The 15252-nt window shown below is 41.8% G+C and overlaps 1 protein-coding gene across 1 annotated transcript; it reads right to left on the minus strand.

The window, feature by feature from the left end:
• Window positions 1-2081: 2081 nt before the first annotated feature.
• On the minus strand, window positions 2082-3293 carry LOC125017917 (trace amine-associated receptor 13c-like). The gene is made up of 2 exons (XM_047601470.1): window positions 3121-3293; window positions 2082-2895 (listed from the first exon to the last, which is right to left on the minus strand). Exons 1-2 carry the CDS (start codon window positions 3291-3293, stop codon window positions 2082-2084), a joined length of 987 nt encoding a protein of 328 aa, XP_047457426.1.
• Window positions 3294-15252: the final 11959 nt, after the last annotated feature.

Raw genomic sequence — 15252 nt, forward strand, 5'->3', positions numbered from 1 at the left:
AAGTCATTATAGTAGGTGACTTTAAAATCCATGTTGATGTTGGCAGTGCTAGTCTTAGCTCTGAAAAACTAGTTCATGCATTTGTGACTTCCAGGCTGGATTATTGTAACTCATTACTGTCTGGCTGTCCAAATAGCTCTTTAAAAGCCTCCAATTGATTCAAAATGCTGCAGCAAGAACAGTGACAGGAATTAGCAAGAGAGATCATATTACTCCAGTATTAGCTTCGCTTCATTGGCTCCCTTTAAAATCTGGAATTGAATTTAAAAATCTCCTCCTTACATACAAGGTTCTCACAGGCCTTGCTCCATCATATGTGAAAGACCTCATAGTACCATATTGTCCCAACAGATCACTACGATCTCAAAGTGCAGGTCTACTTGTGGTTCCTAGAGTTTCTAAAGGTAGAATGGGAGGTAGAGCCTTCAGCTATCAGGCTCCTCTCCTGTGGAATCAGCTCCCAGTTTGGATTCGGGAGGCAGACATCCTCTGTACTTTTAAGGTCAGGCTTAAGACTTTCCTTTTTGAAAAAGCTTATAGCTAGGGCTGGACTTAACCATCCCTTAGTTATGCTGATATAGGCCTAGGCTGCAGGGGGACAATGCAACGAGGAAATGTACTCTATTTTCTCTTGTTTGGCACCAAGCTCTTGTCCTCTAATCTCTCTATTTTCCCTCTATTTTCTTTTCTGTTACTAACTGCTGTGTCTCCCTGTGTCCCCTCCCCCCATCTTCTTGTGAGGGTCTCGAAATTCGAAGCTACATCTGGTGTTGTGGTCTCATCAACCTCCCCAGTCTTCATGGCCTCTTGGAGTTGTCCACTCTTAATGGGATGAACAGTTCTCCAACCTGCCCATGTTTTCTTTTATTTTCTCAAACTGTCGCAAAAGATCATCAGCTATCTTGTATTATTAGATTCTTTAGTCCAATGTACATATCTATGAGAGAAGTTTGTTTATCTTGTTTCTCATGCTCTTCTTTTCTCTCTATCTTTTCTGTTTCTACCGGGCTGGCCTTCGGCAGATGTGTTTTTCCATATGAGTTGAGTTCTGCTCAAGTTTCTTCCTGTTAAAAGGGAGCTTTTCCCTTCCTGCTGTCAACTTCAGGCTCAGAGGTTTTAGGTTGTTTTTTTTTGTCTTGAGACAATTTGTATTGTTATTGATGCTATATAAATAAAATTGAATTGAATTGAATTGAATCTCAATCGGTCAAAGTCTTTCCCTTCACTTTCTCAAATATCCCTTCCTGATCCTTTGGTTCATTTCCTTTCAGTGTTTTCTCAAATTTCTATGCCCATACATATGTTATTACAAGTTGCACGCAATCTTGTTTTACATACTATTTTGAAGGAAATGAGAGGTGAATAGTCATCTGTGGGGAGTTGTAGAGAAGGAAGAAGGGGACGGAAAAATGTCCTATTCAATCATTTATATAGCATCAACAACAAAACAAATTGTAACCAGATAATTTACAAAACCTGGCTGAGGAGAGGGACACACACGCTACATGCTACACATGTTAAACAGTAGTAGCACATTCACGCCTATACAAAATCTACACTAAAAACTGATATAAGTAACAGTTCAGTGTTCCGCTGGGAAACTTTTGGACCTGACATTCATGTAGATGTTACTTAGACATGAAGCACCCACCTAGACTAGACCAGACACCCCCACCCAATAGTAATGACACTCCTCGATGGCAGCAGCCATCCCCAGCAGGATGCAGCCAGACACAGACACACACAATGATGTAAATGAGAATGGAAAAAAACACCTGGTTGCCAAAGTCCCTGCATCCTAAACTGATCAAGTATGGTCATAATGTTATGTCTGATCACTGTTTGCACACACTGTGGATCATCTTATCTCATCTCATACTGCAGGGGTTGCTGGAGCCTATCCCAGCTGTCACCGGGCTTGAGGCTAACACATAGACAAACAACTATTCACACTCAGACTCACACGTAGGGTCAGTTTAGGGTCACCAATTAGTCTAATGAACATGTCTTTGAGTACTCAGAGAAAACCCTCAGTTGAAAATAAAAGGCCTGTAATAGTACAAATACCAGTTTCACGATCTCTACATTATGCTGGCCCCACAGGAGCCAGGCTTCAGTATCTGCAGAGTGACGATGAGTTTAACAGCACCTCTAAACCAGGGATAAAACAGTGCATAAATCACAGGGTTTAGACAAGAATTGAAATAAGCCAGGAAGGCTACAAAAGTTCCAGATGTAGTACTGAGCACAGCCTCAGACACAATATAGCAATAATAAGGGCAGTAACATATGAGATATACAACTACAAGAACACCAAGAGTCCTGGCTGCTTTCAACTCAGATTTCTTTCTTGTCACAGTCAGTGAAACCTGGACTTTGACAGCTGTAACATGAAAGCGCATGGCACGAGCCTGAGACACAGCCACCACAAATATTCTCAGATACAGAACTACGATGACAGTAATGGGAACAATGAAGGATATAACAACATCAACACTTCCTGTGATGTAGTCAACAACCAGCACACACTCTCCATAGCAGGATTTAGTCTTGTTTGGTTCAGTCAGGACATCCTTCACATAAAAACCAGTGTAGAAAGAAGAACAAACCCAGCACAGACAAACGCCAATTTTCACTTTTGTCACAGTGACTCTGGTGGGGTAATGCAAAGGGTAACAAATGGCCACATAACGGTCAACTGATATGAGCAGAATGTTTCCTATGGAGGCAGAGACAATGTTGCAAGTTAGAAATCCACAAAGAGAACAGAGAGCATCCCCAAACACCCAGCAGGTTGTTTTCCTAAAGATTTCTACCGGCATCGACAGCAGGCCCACAAGAAAGTCTGACACAGCCAGAGAGAGGAGGAGGATGTTAGTGGGTGTATGAAGCTGTCTGGAAGGAGACAGAAAAGCATCAATTACACATTAATCATGTCAAAACATTTTCAGTTAAAGTTATAATAGTGTATTTTTGCTTAGGTTCTATAAACTATTGTTGCTAAGTGTGCCCAATCATTTAATTCATGCAGACATTCATGAATAATGCATATAATATATAACAAAGTGTGCACATTTCTGAAACGTAAACTCTAGGTTTTGTTGAGGAGCAAATCTCTGCCTGAAGTGGGAGACTGAGATGATGACTAGCAGGTTGAGAGCCACTGTGATCACAGAGATGGACGACAGCAGAATGTTCAAGACTCCAGCTTCAGACCAGTGAAGTGTGGGCTTCCTGCAGGATGTGTTGAGGAGATGTGGAAAACAGAGCTCCACTTGGTCCTGGATCTCCATCATCAGACAGTTACAGTACCCACAGCTCTTTGACCAGAACTCTTTATCTAGTTCTGCCATGCCTCCCCTCATCTCTTTTAGTCTCTGTGGAATTCCGTCCATCTTCTTTCTCTCTACACAGCTTCCTTTGTGCTCTGCCCCTTTGTCCGTCATAAGTTAAAGTTAGATGGAACTGTCTGCAAAGTTGGCCTATCTACAGTGGTGTGAAAAAGTGTTAGCCCCCTACCTGATTTCTTATTTGTTTTGCATGTTTGTCACACTTAATGTTTCAGATCATCATACAAATTTAAATATTAGTCAAAGATAACACAAGTAAATACAAAAATTAAGGTTATTGTTATATTTATTGTTATATGATGTAACAAATTCCAAACCTACATGGCCCTGTGTGAAAAATGATTGCCACCTAAACGTACAGTACTGCTGTAAACCAAGAATGCTTTCAAAATAAGTGAATGAACAGAAGAGAAATCTAAATGTAATCAATATTTGGTGTGACCACCCTTTACCTTCAACACAGCATCAATTCTTCTAGGTACACTTGCACACAGTGTTTGAAGGTACTCGGCTAGTAGGTTGTTCCAAACATGGACAACTAACCACAGATCTTCTGTGGATGTAGGCTTCTATCAAATCCTTCTGTCTCTTCATGTAATCCCAGGCACACTCCATGATGTTGAGATCAGGGCTCAGTGGGGGCCATGCCATCACTTCCAGGACTTCTCGTTCTTCGTTACGCTGAAGAGAGTTCTTAATAACTTAAATCCCCAACTCCATTTATAGAAATGCAGCCTCAAACTTGCAAGGAACCTTGCCTCGCTCTTGCCTGCAGACACTCATTATTGTACCACTCTTCAGCCCTTCAGTGAACTAACTGCCTTCTGCTACAGCCAAATATTTAAAATTTTGACTCACCTGTCCAGAGCACCAGCTGCTGTTTTTCTGCAGCCCAGTTCCTATGTTTAAGTTGAGTAACATGGCCTTATTTCCACGTCAGAGGGATGGAGTTTTGGCTGCAACTCTTCCATGAAGACCACTTCTAGCCAGACTTCTCCAGACAGAAGATGGGTGCACCTGGGTCCCACTGGTTTCTGACAGTTCTGAGCTGATGGCACTGCTGGACGTCTTCTGATTTCTAATGGAAATAATCTTGATGTGTTTTTCATCTGCTGTACTAAGTTTCCTTGGCCGACAAGTCTACGATTCTACAACTCCTTGACTTTGTGTAAGTGTACCTATAAGGATTGATGCTGGTTTGAAGGCAAATACTGGGGTGCCTTAGATTTTTCCTTTGCTCGTTTTCTTTGCATTTTGTAAACTGATAAAAATAAACAATCATTATTTAAACTGATGAAAATAAACTATTATTTTTTGAAAGCATTCTTAGTTTACCGCATTTTTTCCACACCAGCCTGAAACTTTTGCATAGTAGTGTACTAATATTGGTTGGGCCACCCTTAACAGCAACAACAACTAATTTGCTTTTCTACCTACTGGTGCTCAAAGTGCTTACAGTCACAGACACATCTACCCATTCACTCTCACAAGTACACACACATTCACACACCAGTGTCATGCACTGCGAGTAACTGGGGGTTCAGTGTCTTGCTCACACTTCAGCATGTGGCACATTCTGGGAATCGAACCGCTAACCCGGTGGCCGAAAATGTTCCTTTGTGTGTGCATGCATGCAGTACGATATGTCATTTTGCATCACATTTGTGATTTTTGAAGTGGTTATCTTTTGTTTTTGAATAACAGGAAGAAAGTCAGAAAAAAAAGAATAAAGGAAAAATATGACACAAACACTTCATATCACAGAGCAACCACTTTATTGTAGCCCTCGCGTTGTCCTCTGGGTCGAGGTGACCTAATAGCCGAAAACGTCCCTTTATGTGTGTTCACAGAGCCGCTTTATTGTATATCCCTCGTATTGTCCCCTGGGTCGAGGTGCCCTGATAGCTGAAAATGTCCCTTTGTGTGTGCATGTGTACGGGCATGTGTGTGTGCATGAGTGCATGCTGAAGAAAGGAAACCTGTAGGACTTAAAGAACTGGCACCCCGTGTCCCTTCTTTGCACGGACTACAAGATCCTCTCCAAGGCCCTGCCGAAGGCCAGTTGGGTAGAAGCAGAGAATATATAGAGAAAAGAACAACAGGAGAAACAGATAAACAAACTTCTGTCATAGATACATACATCAAGCTGAAGGAAACATGTAGGATCTAGTAATATAGCACATAACTGATGATCTTATGTGACAGTTGGTGAGTATAACAGGAATCATGGGCAGGTTGGTGAATTGTTCATCTAGGTAGGAGTGGACAACTGGAGGAGGCCATGAAGATTGGGGCAGATGTAGTTTATGGAGTTCCACAGGTCTGATACACAGCACTCCAGACCATGAAGACTGGGCTGGTGGATGAGGCAACAGCAGCAGATGTAGTTTACAGCTCCACAGGTCAGATATTCAGCACTCTGGACCAGAGACCCTCATAAGAAGATGGAGAGGGAGGGGAGCGGAGGGGAGCGGAGGGGAGAGAGTAAGACACATTGGTTAGTAAATTATAAGAGATAGAAAATAAAATGATAAGATATTAGAGGACAGGAGCCAGAGAAAAAAGAGGAGAGGACATGTCCTCAGTGCATCGTCCCCCTGCAGCCTAGGCCTATAGTAGCATAACTAAGGGATGGTTAAGTCCAGCCCTAGCTATAAGCTTTTTCAAAAAGGAAAGTCTTAAGCCTGACCTTAAACGTAGAGACTGTGTCTGCCTTCCGAACCCAAACTGGGAGCTGGTTCCACAGGAGAGGAGCCTGATAGCTGAAGGCTCTACCTCCCATTCTACTTCTACTAGAGAAACTCTAGGAACCACAAGTGGACCTGCACTTTGAGATCGTAGTGATCTGTTGGGACAATATGGTTCTATGAGGTCTTTCACATATGATGGACTAGGCCTTTCAAAGCCTTATATGTAAGGAGGAGGATTTTAAATTCAATTCTAGATTTTAAAGGGAGCCAATGAAGCAAAGCTAATACTGGAGTAATATGATCTCTCTGCTAACTCCTGTCAGTGCTCTTGCTGCAGCATTTTGAATCAATTGGAGGCTTTTTAAAGAGCTGCTTGGACAGCCAGACAGTGATGAGTTACAACAATCCAGCCTGGAAGACACAAATGCATGAGCTAGTTTTTCCGCATCACTCTGAGAAAGGATGTTCCTAATTTTGATGATATTATGAAGGTGAAAGAAAGCAGTCCTAGTCACCTGCTTTATGTGAAAATTAAAGGATATATCCTGGTCAAATATAACACCAAGGTTTTTCACAGTAGTACTGGAGGCCAAGGTAATGCCATCCAACAAAAGCAGGTGATTAGATAATGAATCTCTGACATGTTTAGAGCTAAATACGATAACGGTTTTGTCTGAGTTTAAAAGTAGAAACTTAAAGGTCATCCAAGCCTATATGTCTTTAAGGCATGCTTGGAGTCTAACCAGCGGAATAGTTTCATCTGGTTTCATGGATAAATATAGCTGGGTATTATCTGCGTGGCAATGGAAGTTTATGCCGTGCTCTCTAATAATATTGCCTAAGGGAAGCATGTATAATGTGAATAATATTGGTCTTAGCACAGAACAGAGCACAGAGCACCTGTGGAACTCCATAGCTTACTTTGGTATATATAGAAGAAGTGTTGTTTACATGGACAAACTAGAATCTGTCTGACAGACATGATTCCAACCAGTCTAATGCAGTTCCTGTAATCTTGATCACACTTTCAAGTCTCTGTTGTAGAATACTGTGATCAATAGTGTCAAATGCAGCACTGAGATCTAGCGGGACAAGTATAGAGACAAGTCCATCATCTGAAGCCATGAGGAGATCATTGGTAATTTTAACCAGAGCCGTTTCTGTACTATGATGAGCTCTAAAACCTGACTGAAACTCTTCAAACAAACCATTCTTGTTTAAATGATCAACCAACTGATTGGCAACAACCCTTTCTGAAACTTTAGAGATAAAAGGAAGGTTGAAAATTGGCCTATAGTTGGCTAAAACATTTGGGTCAAGAGTGGGTTTTTTAAGTAATGGTTTAATTACAGCAGTTTTAAAAGACTGGGGCACATATCCTGTTAATAAAGATATGTTTATCTGATTTAATGTGGAGGTATTAATTAATGGAAAAACCTCCTTGAGCAACTTCATCGGGATGGGGTCTAGAAGACAAGGTGATGGTTTAGATGCTGTAATAACTGAAGTGAGCTCAATTAGAACAAAAGAATCCAAATATTGACTGGGTCCTACAGAGGTTTCTAATGCCACTGTACTTACATCTTTGACAGCTGGGAGGGTGCTATGAATTTTATCTCTAATGCCAACAATTCTATTAGTAAAGAAGCTCATGAAGTCATTACTGCTGAGGGCTGAAGGAATAGATGGCCCAACAAAGCTGTGACTCTTTGTCAGCCTGGCTACAGTGCTGAAAAGAAATCTGGGGTTGTACTTGTTTTCTTCTATTAATGAAGAATAATATGCTGTTCTAATCTTACGGTGGTTGTTTTTTTATAAGTTGTTCAACTATCTTTTCAGGCTATGTGAGCTTCTTCAGAACTAGTGGAATTCCAAATTCTTTCCAGCTTTTGAACTGCCTGCTTTGAACTATGCAACTGTGAATTATACCATAGAGCTACCCTCCTTCGATTTATCACCTTCTTTTTCAGAGGAGCAACTAGATTTAGAGTTGTGCTAAATGATGCTATCGTGCTGTCAACAAAATAATCTATTTGTGATGGATTTAGATTGTGGTTGCTGACATCCACATCACTGACATAAGGCACTGAGGTAAATACTGAAGGAATTTATTCCTTATATCTAGTTACAGCATCATCAGGTAAGTGTCTACCATAACGAAATGGTTTTCCAATATCTGTGTTATCTCTTATAGTAAATTCAAATGTTACAAGGAAATGATCGGACAATAGAGGTTTATGAGAATATATTCAGTTTCTATGCCATAAGTTAGTACAAGATCTAAGGTGTGATTGAAACAGTGAGATGAACCATTTACATTCTGAGAAAAGCCAATTGGGGAGTAATGGGTGTGTACTAGAGAAACAGCAGAGAGGCGTGTAAGACAGCAACTCTGCCTCCTGGGCTGAACTCTGGGTTGTCATGGTTTTGGGGGGTTAATAAAATCGGCCAAAGGTGGGGTGAACTCCATCTCGTCTATCTAATCAGATCAGGCTTTCCCCAGAAAGAGTTCCAATTATCAACGTAGGCCACGCCGTTGATTGGACACCACCTAGATAACCAGCGGTGGAATGATGACAAGCGACTATACATATCGTCACTGGGCACATTAGGCAGGGGACCAGAGAAAACTATGGAGTCCGACATAGTTTTAGCAAACTTACACACCGATTCAACATTAAGTTTAGTGACCTCTGATTGGCTTAACACTGCTTGGTCATTGCTGCCGACGTGAATAACAATTGTACCATACTTAGCTTTAGTCTTAGCCAGCAGTTTCAGATAAGATTTGGTGTCGCCCACTCTGGCCCCTGGAATGCATCTAACTATGGTCGCTGGTTTCTCTAACTTCACGTTCCGCAAAATAGAGTCGCCAATTACCAGAGTTGGTTTCTCAGCGGGTGTGTCGCTGAGTGGGGAAAATCTGTTAGAAACATGAAGCGGTTGTTGGTGTTCCTCGGGCTGGCTAAGACTATGCTTCCATCGTAGCGTCACCCAGCCGCCTTGGTGTCCCGGCTGCTCGGGAGCTGCAGCGGGACAGCTATCAGGAGCTATGCTAACGGGAGCTGCGTTTGGTCGGCCTGCACCGGCTACAGGGCACTGGCTAGCTATTGGGTTTTGCATGGTGCGGATCTGTGCTTCCAATTCAGAGAGCCTCGCCTCCAAAGCTACAAATACACTACATTTGTTACAGGTACCATTACCACTAAAGGAGGCAGAGGAGTAGCTAAACATGTGGCATGACGAGCAAGAGAGAGAAGGAGAATCAGAGGGGGAGAAAGTGGCCATAGTTAACCGCTAAATACACCAAAGCTCCTGAGAAGAAACGTGAGAATAACAAGGTGCTACAGAGGACAGGTTGTTGGGAAGGCTCGAAACACAAGTTTCACCACTTATACAGAAAACATTTACGTGATTTTAACGGAGCTAAAACAGTGCAAGCACACACAGCAGCGGTGCAGAATCGGGAAGTGATGTACAACAACTTAAGTGACGTAAGCAATACGCTTACTCACGTGACGAACGTAGAAGTGAGACGTAGGAGTGTCTGCAATGCTGTAGTGATGGGAACCATTGTTCTTTTTACTGTACCGAATCACTCGAATCAGTTCATTAAAATGATTCGTTCAATTCGTTCATGGAGTCGGTCAGTAAGTCGAACGAATCATTCGTGAACGACCCAACACTACAATGCTGTCCATTGTTTACCTCGCAATGTACCGGTGCACTGAAATGTGTAATGACATTGTAAACGTGATGACATATGAGGGGAAAAAAACAAACATGCAGCTCTCTCACAGTGGGAGGTCAGACCCACGACTGCTGGCAGTCTGAAACCCCATTAGAACCCCATTTAGTCATAAAATCTTGATTTGTGCATTAAATGTAAGTAGACTGTAAACAGGAACTATAACATCATTTACGCTAGATGAAGTGGGCAAATGATAAATTATGCGATACAAAATACAGACAGAATGAGCATTAAACAATGAATCAATCATTAGGAGTATCTAATCTTACTAAACTATATTTGGTACATAGTACTCTGCAAACAGATTGTTTAAAGTGTGCGTGTACAGAACAGTCCAGTAGCGGAGTGTTGATGATGTAACAGTCTTTAGTCAGAGATGGAATGAGGAGTAGAATTGTGAGTGGGTTGGTGTGCTGGGGCCAGCAGAGGGTTTAGAAAGTTTAGAAAGGTTACAACTTGAATGGGCTTAGTCACATGATCTACTGGACAAGATGGCAGCTTAGGTCGAATTCGCAGAACCCAGCATTGCTATTTTTTTTATTGATTTTCACCGTTTTGACAACACGCTTCAACAACTTCAAAATTGGGACCCATTCAAGCTGTATTTTCTCTAAGTGAGAGTATCAACTCCATCAATGTGAAATTGGACAAGATACGGTTGGATGTTGAACGCAACTGTGGGAAGCTAACCAGCCACGAGGTCCCATTTGAGACCATGCAACTTAAGCTATAATGGAGGATCAGAGCAGGCGCTCCAACGTCCGTGCCATTGGGCTACTAGAAGGAATCAAAGTGTCCAACACAGTCCAACAGTTCCTCACACCCGTACCCTAATCTTTAATACGCTCCTGTACACAACACAACAACTTATCCTTCGTGCCGCAAAGAATTCCCCGCTCGATGAATGGTAGACCGGTTCGCTTGTCACCCGACTACAGTGGCTACACTGTCAAACGGCGACAAGCAAACTGAGTGAAACCGAGCCAAATGAGTGGAGTTCTTCCTACTCTACCCTGCCACAATAAAAGTCAAAGCGGACGGCAAAACGGAGACTTTTCAGTCTGCGGAGGAGGCCGAGGATTTTATCAGCTCCCTCCCAGCACTGCGAGTCCCACCTGTGGCTGAGAATGATGACTCGGTGCCTGGACAACCAGACGAAGCTGCGGGCTAACCATGTCGGAACTGAATCATCCTACACGGTGCCTGGATTAAAGTGCTGAGCTTCTGTCACAGGATGGTTTGTTAATCAGTGCGACACATTTTCCTCTTTTCCTTTCTTTTCATGATCAGCGAGATGTGACATCTCTAGCCTGGCTTGCATCAGCTGTTAATTTATAATTCTTTTGGTCCTAATTATTTTTATATTTTGATGCTTAAGCAAAAAGGCCATTGTTTTCCTTCTCTCTGGTGGCTAGGCTAATTAGCTGGTGTTTTCCAGTGGTGTACTTCCGTGGCTAGGCTATGTAGCTGGTGTCTGGTTGTATCTTATTTTGGATATAGGCAGAAGGAAGAAATGTTTGGTTGGAGTGTGGTCACATTCCCATCATTTCTTACCTACTGCTGGTGGCTAGGCTAGTTAGTAGCTAACCACTGGTCTGCTGGTTGGTTCTCCAGTTGGACTGGGCTTCTAAAGGAGTTTTGCCTCAGATCATGGCACAAGGGATCGTAACATCTCATCCTGTGTATTAATGTATATGCACTTTTGGTTTGGTTTTGCTTGCAATTCAGTTGTTACAGTCAATTTTGTACTATCTATTATTGTCAATTAATGAGTCATGTTTTTTGGTTGTAACTTGTATTCTTGTTAAATAACCATTTGATCACAAAAAAAGAAAGGTTACAGCTCTGGGGAAAAAAAGCTATTCCTCAGTCTGCTTGTCTAGAGGCTTCTGAAGCACCTGCCTGAGGGCAGGTGGGAGGAGTGCTTCAGAAAGCTCATAGGATTTCCCCCTGTGAGACGTGCTCGACAGCCATCCCATTGACATGAATGGGGTTATGTATGCTTTTATCTCTTACATGAAGTCCACAATGAGCTCCTTGGTTTTGCTGGTGTAAAGGAGCAGGTTATTATCAGCAAACCATGTGGCCAGGTGCTGTACCTCTTCATTAGCTTAGCTGTTATCCCTCTGTGCTTCCCTCCCCTTTGTGTACAGCCTTGGTGCTGCCTAGTAACCTGCCATTAATCTTGATTTTTTCAATAAAAATTACTTGGAATGTAGATTGACCAGTAAATAGAGAGCATTGCCTTTCAGGTTAGCTCTCTCTTCATCATGACAGATTGCCCGCATAACTCCAGATGCCACTCCAATCTGTCTGTCAATCTCCCACTCTATCCTTCCCTCACAGAACAAGATACCGAGATACTTGAACTCCTCCACTTGAGGCAGGACCATGGCCTCAGACTTGGAGGTGCTGATCTTCATCCCAGCCACATGACACTTGAACCAGCTGCGAACCACCCAAGTAAGAGCTAGAGGTCATAGTTTGCTGAAGCTAAGAGAACCACATCATCCACAAAAATCAGGGATGAGATTCTCCGATCATCCAAACTCAACACCCTCCACCACCCGGCTGCCTAGAAATTGTGTTCTTAAAAGTTACGAACAGAACTGGTGACAAAGGGGAGCCCTGGTGGAGTCCAACCCTCACCAACAACGAGTCCAATGTCCATGCACCCCATACTCCCGGAACACCCCCCACATGATACCCCTGGGGACACAGTTGTAAGTAGGGTTGCCACCCATCTCGTAAAATACAGAATCGTCCTTTATTTTGCAATTAAATGTTGTCCCATATTGAACTGATACATACAGGACGCGATTTGTTCCGTATTTTCATAAACGTCCAATACACGTGTCTGTCTCACACATAAAAACAATAAATCTAACAATAATAAACAAAATAAAACAGGAAATACTATGTTGAGGTAGTACTCTGTTGTGCGTGTGGCGCTGTCACGGTTGCCTAGAGACCGACCCTGCTGTAAAATTGGGGACATCTGGTCACTCTACATTATGAGGTGCACCCCCCTGCCATTAGCATTCGGCAACCCAACCTGCTAAAAAGAACTGATCAGCATCCACACTTTTATATACTTTTAGAACAGAACCTGTATGGGGACATAGTGGAACAGATCGTGAGGACTGAACTCGGGCAGACTGGATAATTGGTCAGGTCCGTGAACAAGTCCGTTGGAAGAAGGTATTACTTGGTAGCTAACCCTGCTATCGCTATCTTCTCCAAATATTGCTCTTTGTGCCATCCTACAAGGTCACCCACTTCACATGACAACTCCACGACATTATTCTGTCCATTGGTAGCCATTGTTTACATTTAAAATAGAATAGCTACTCATCAGTCGCAACATTTTATTTGTTTTTGGCTTCAGAATTTCCTGTACAACTATCACTTTCTGCCATCCATCATGGCGCTGTCTCCCTTGTCATGTGATAATTGTGATACATCTGTACTGTAAGTGTCAGTACTGAATTCAGTCACCAAGGGGAGTAACACTTTTGAGGAGCAGTTCCGCCGTCCATATTTATACTGCTCAAAACACATCTTTTTTTAAAAAAAATAGCTTACTCCATTTAACCTACTGGTACCTTTGACCTCTTTTTCATATACTTTTACATCTTTTTTTATTGAAATGTTTTATTCTTATTATGTTTAATGCATTGTACTTTTTATAAGGTGACCTTGAGTGTTCTGAAAGGCCCTCACAAATACGATGTATTATCATTATTATTCCTTTTACTGTCCTGCCTTTGCAATATGTACTGAGGCTGACCCTAACCCTAGCGGACCGCACAAGTTAGTGAAACAGGTTCAACACATGTTGAGCTGCCCCACCATCAAAATGTATGGCCATTGCATGTTGCATTAAAAAGACCTAATCTAACCTGAAGATTTGAAGTAGATTTGTATAGAGCTGAGGGGAATTGAAGAGCTGGAGGAAGATGTACAAGTTGTTAATATTAACTTTAACCTTGACTGTTCTATAAAACATTAGATCTCCAATCAAACAAATAGTAAAAGTTGGGCAAAGAAAGTTGTGACCTCTGATTGCAATGCCACCTGAGAGGTTGAGATGTCATCATTTGACTAATTCATGCAAGTGTGAACAACCTTCCTATCTAGAGGGGTTCAACACTGTCATTAGCAGCTAATGGGCAACAGGACACAAAAAGCAAGTTCATTCTTGAGGGACTTATCTGTGTGTGTTTGTGTGTTATTGATCTACTAATGGCCTCAAAACACATGAAATTTTCAGAGGTAGTATAGCAAAAGTTAATGTGATCTATGGAGAGATGATTTTTTGTTTTTGAGTGTTGAAGTCTGCACAAACCTTCCCTAAGGCTTTCATGGCAAGTGACAAGGCAAAGGCTTTCTGTAGTTAATCATCAGAGGACAGAAACAATAAAGCTAATTGTGAATCCAGGTTCTGGACATCTGATGAATGTGAGTCTATTATACTTTCTTTCAGTTCTGCAATATCTACAATATCTTTCTCCTGTTTTGTCATTGACATTTAATAAACTGCAGACTTTTGGCCCCTTTTCTGTAAAAACATGTGGCTGCAGGCAAAAATACACAACTGGCAGGGAAGGTATAGCCTGAAAAAACACAAACAAAACAAAACAGTGAGTTAAAACACAATGAAATGCACAGAGACTAAGGGAACAGCTGAGTCAGGTGGAAGATGAGGAAGTGTGAGATCCATCTTATTTTAATCCCTTTCAGTTACACTACCAGTCAAACCTTCCCATTCAATTCAATGAAAAGGTGTGTCCAAACGTTGACTGGAGTGTACATAAAATATATATTAGATATTTGACTCTGAACAAAAGACTACTAAAAGGTGAAAACTTTCTCCAGTGAAAACAAAACATCCCCTTTCTAGTGGTTGCATCAGATGTTGGTACGCTGAGGCTTCGTCATGTGTTTGTGCTGAAGCTTGTTGTTTTTCTAACACCTTTGATTGCGAGTGACACCTGAGAGGTTGAGATGTCATCACCTCACACTCATCCGTGCAGGTGTGAACAACCTTCCTGTCTGGAGGGGTTCAGCACCGTCATTAGCGGCCACAGGGCACTGGCTCACAGTGATACACAGTAAAAAGGTAATCAGATCTATGGAGAGATGAGTTTGTGTATGTGCTCATTAAGTTGACACAGAATTCACATTAACTATGTCTCATTTGAAATACTATTTTAATATTATTAAATATCAGCAGCTTGCTATGTATTATTACTACACAAACTGGGAAATCTATATCTATAGACTATAGTCTATATCTATAGACTATAGATAGTCTATAGATAGTCTTTCTCACATTTTCTCTTTGTTAGGTTTGCCTCTGCAAAATAAAAGACTGAACACAGAACTTCTTTGTAATGTAGTGAATTGAAGTCTCTTAATTGCCCATAGTGAACTCTGCTTTCATTGTTGAATTTCCTGT

This window comes from Mugil cephalus, chromosome 12, assembly GCF_022458985.1.
Source record: "Mugil cephalus isolate CIBA_MC_2020 chromosome 12, CIBA_Mcephalus_1.1, whole genome shotgun sequence".
Taxonomy (NCBI): domain Eukaryota; kingdom Metazoa; phylum Chordata; class Actinopteri; order Mugiliformes; family Mugilidae; genus Mugil; species Mugil cephalus.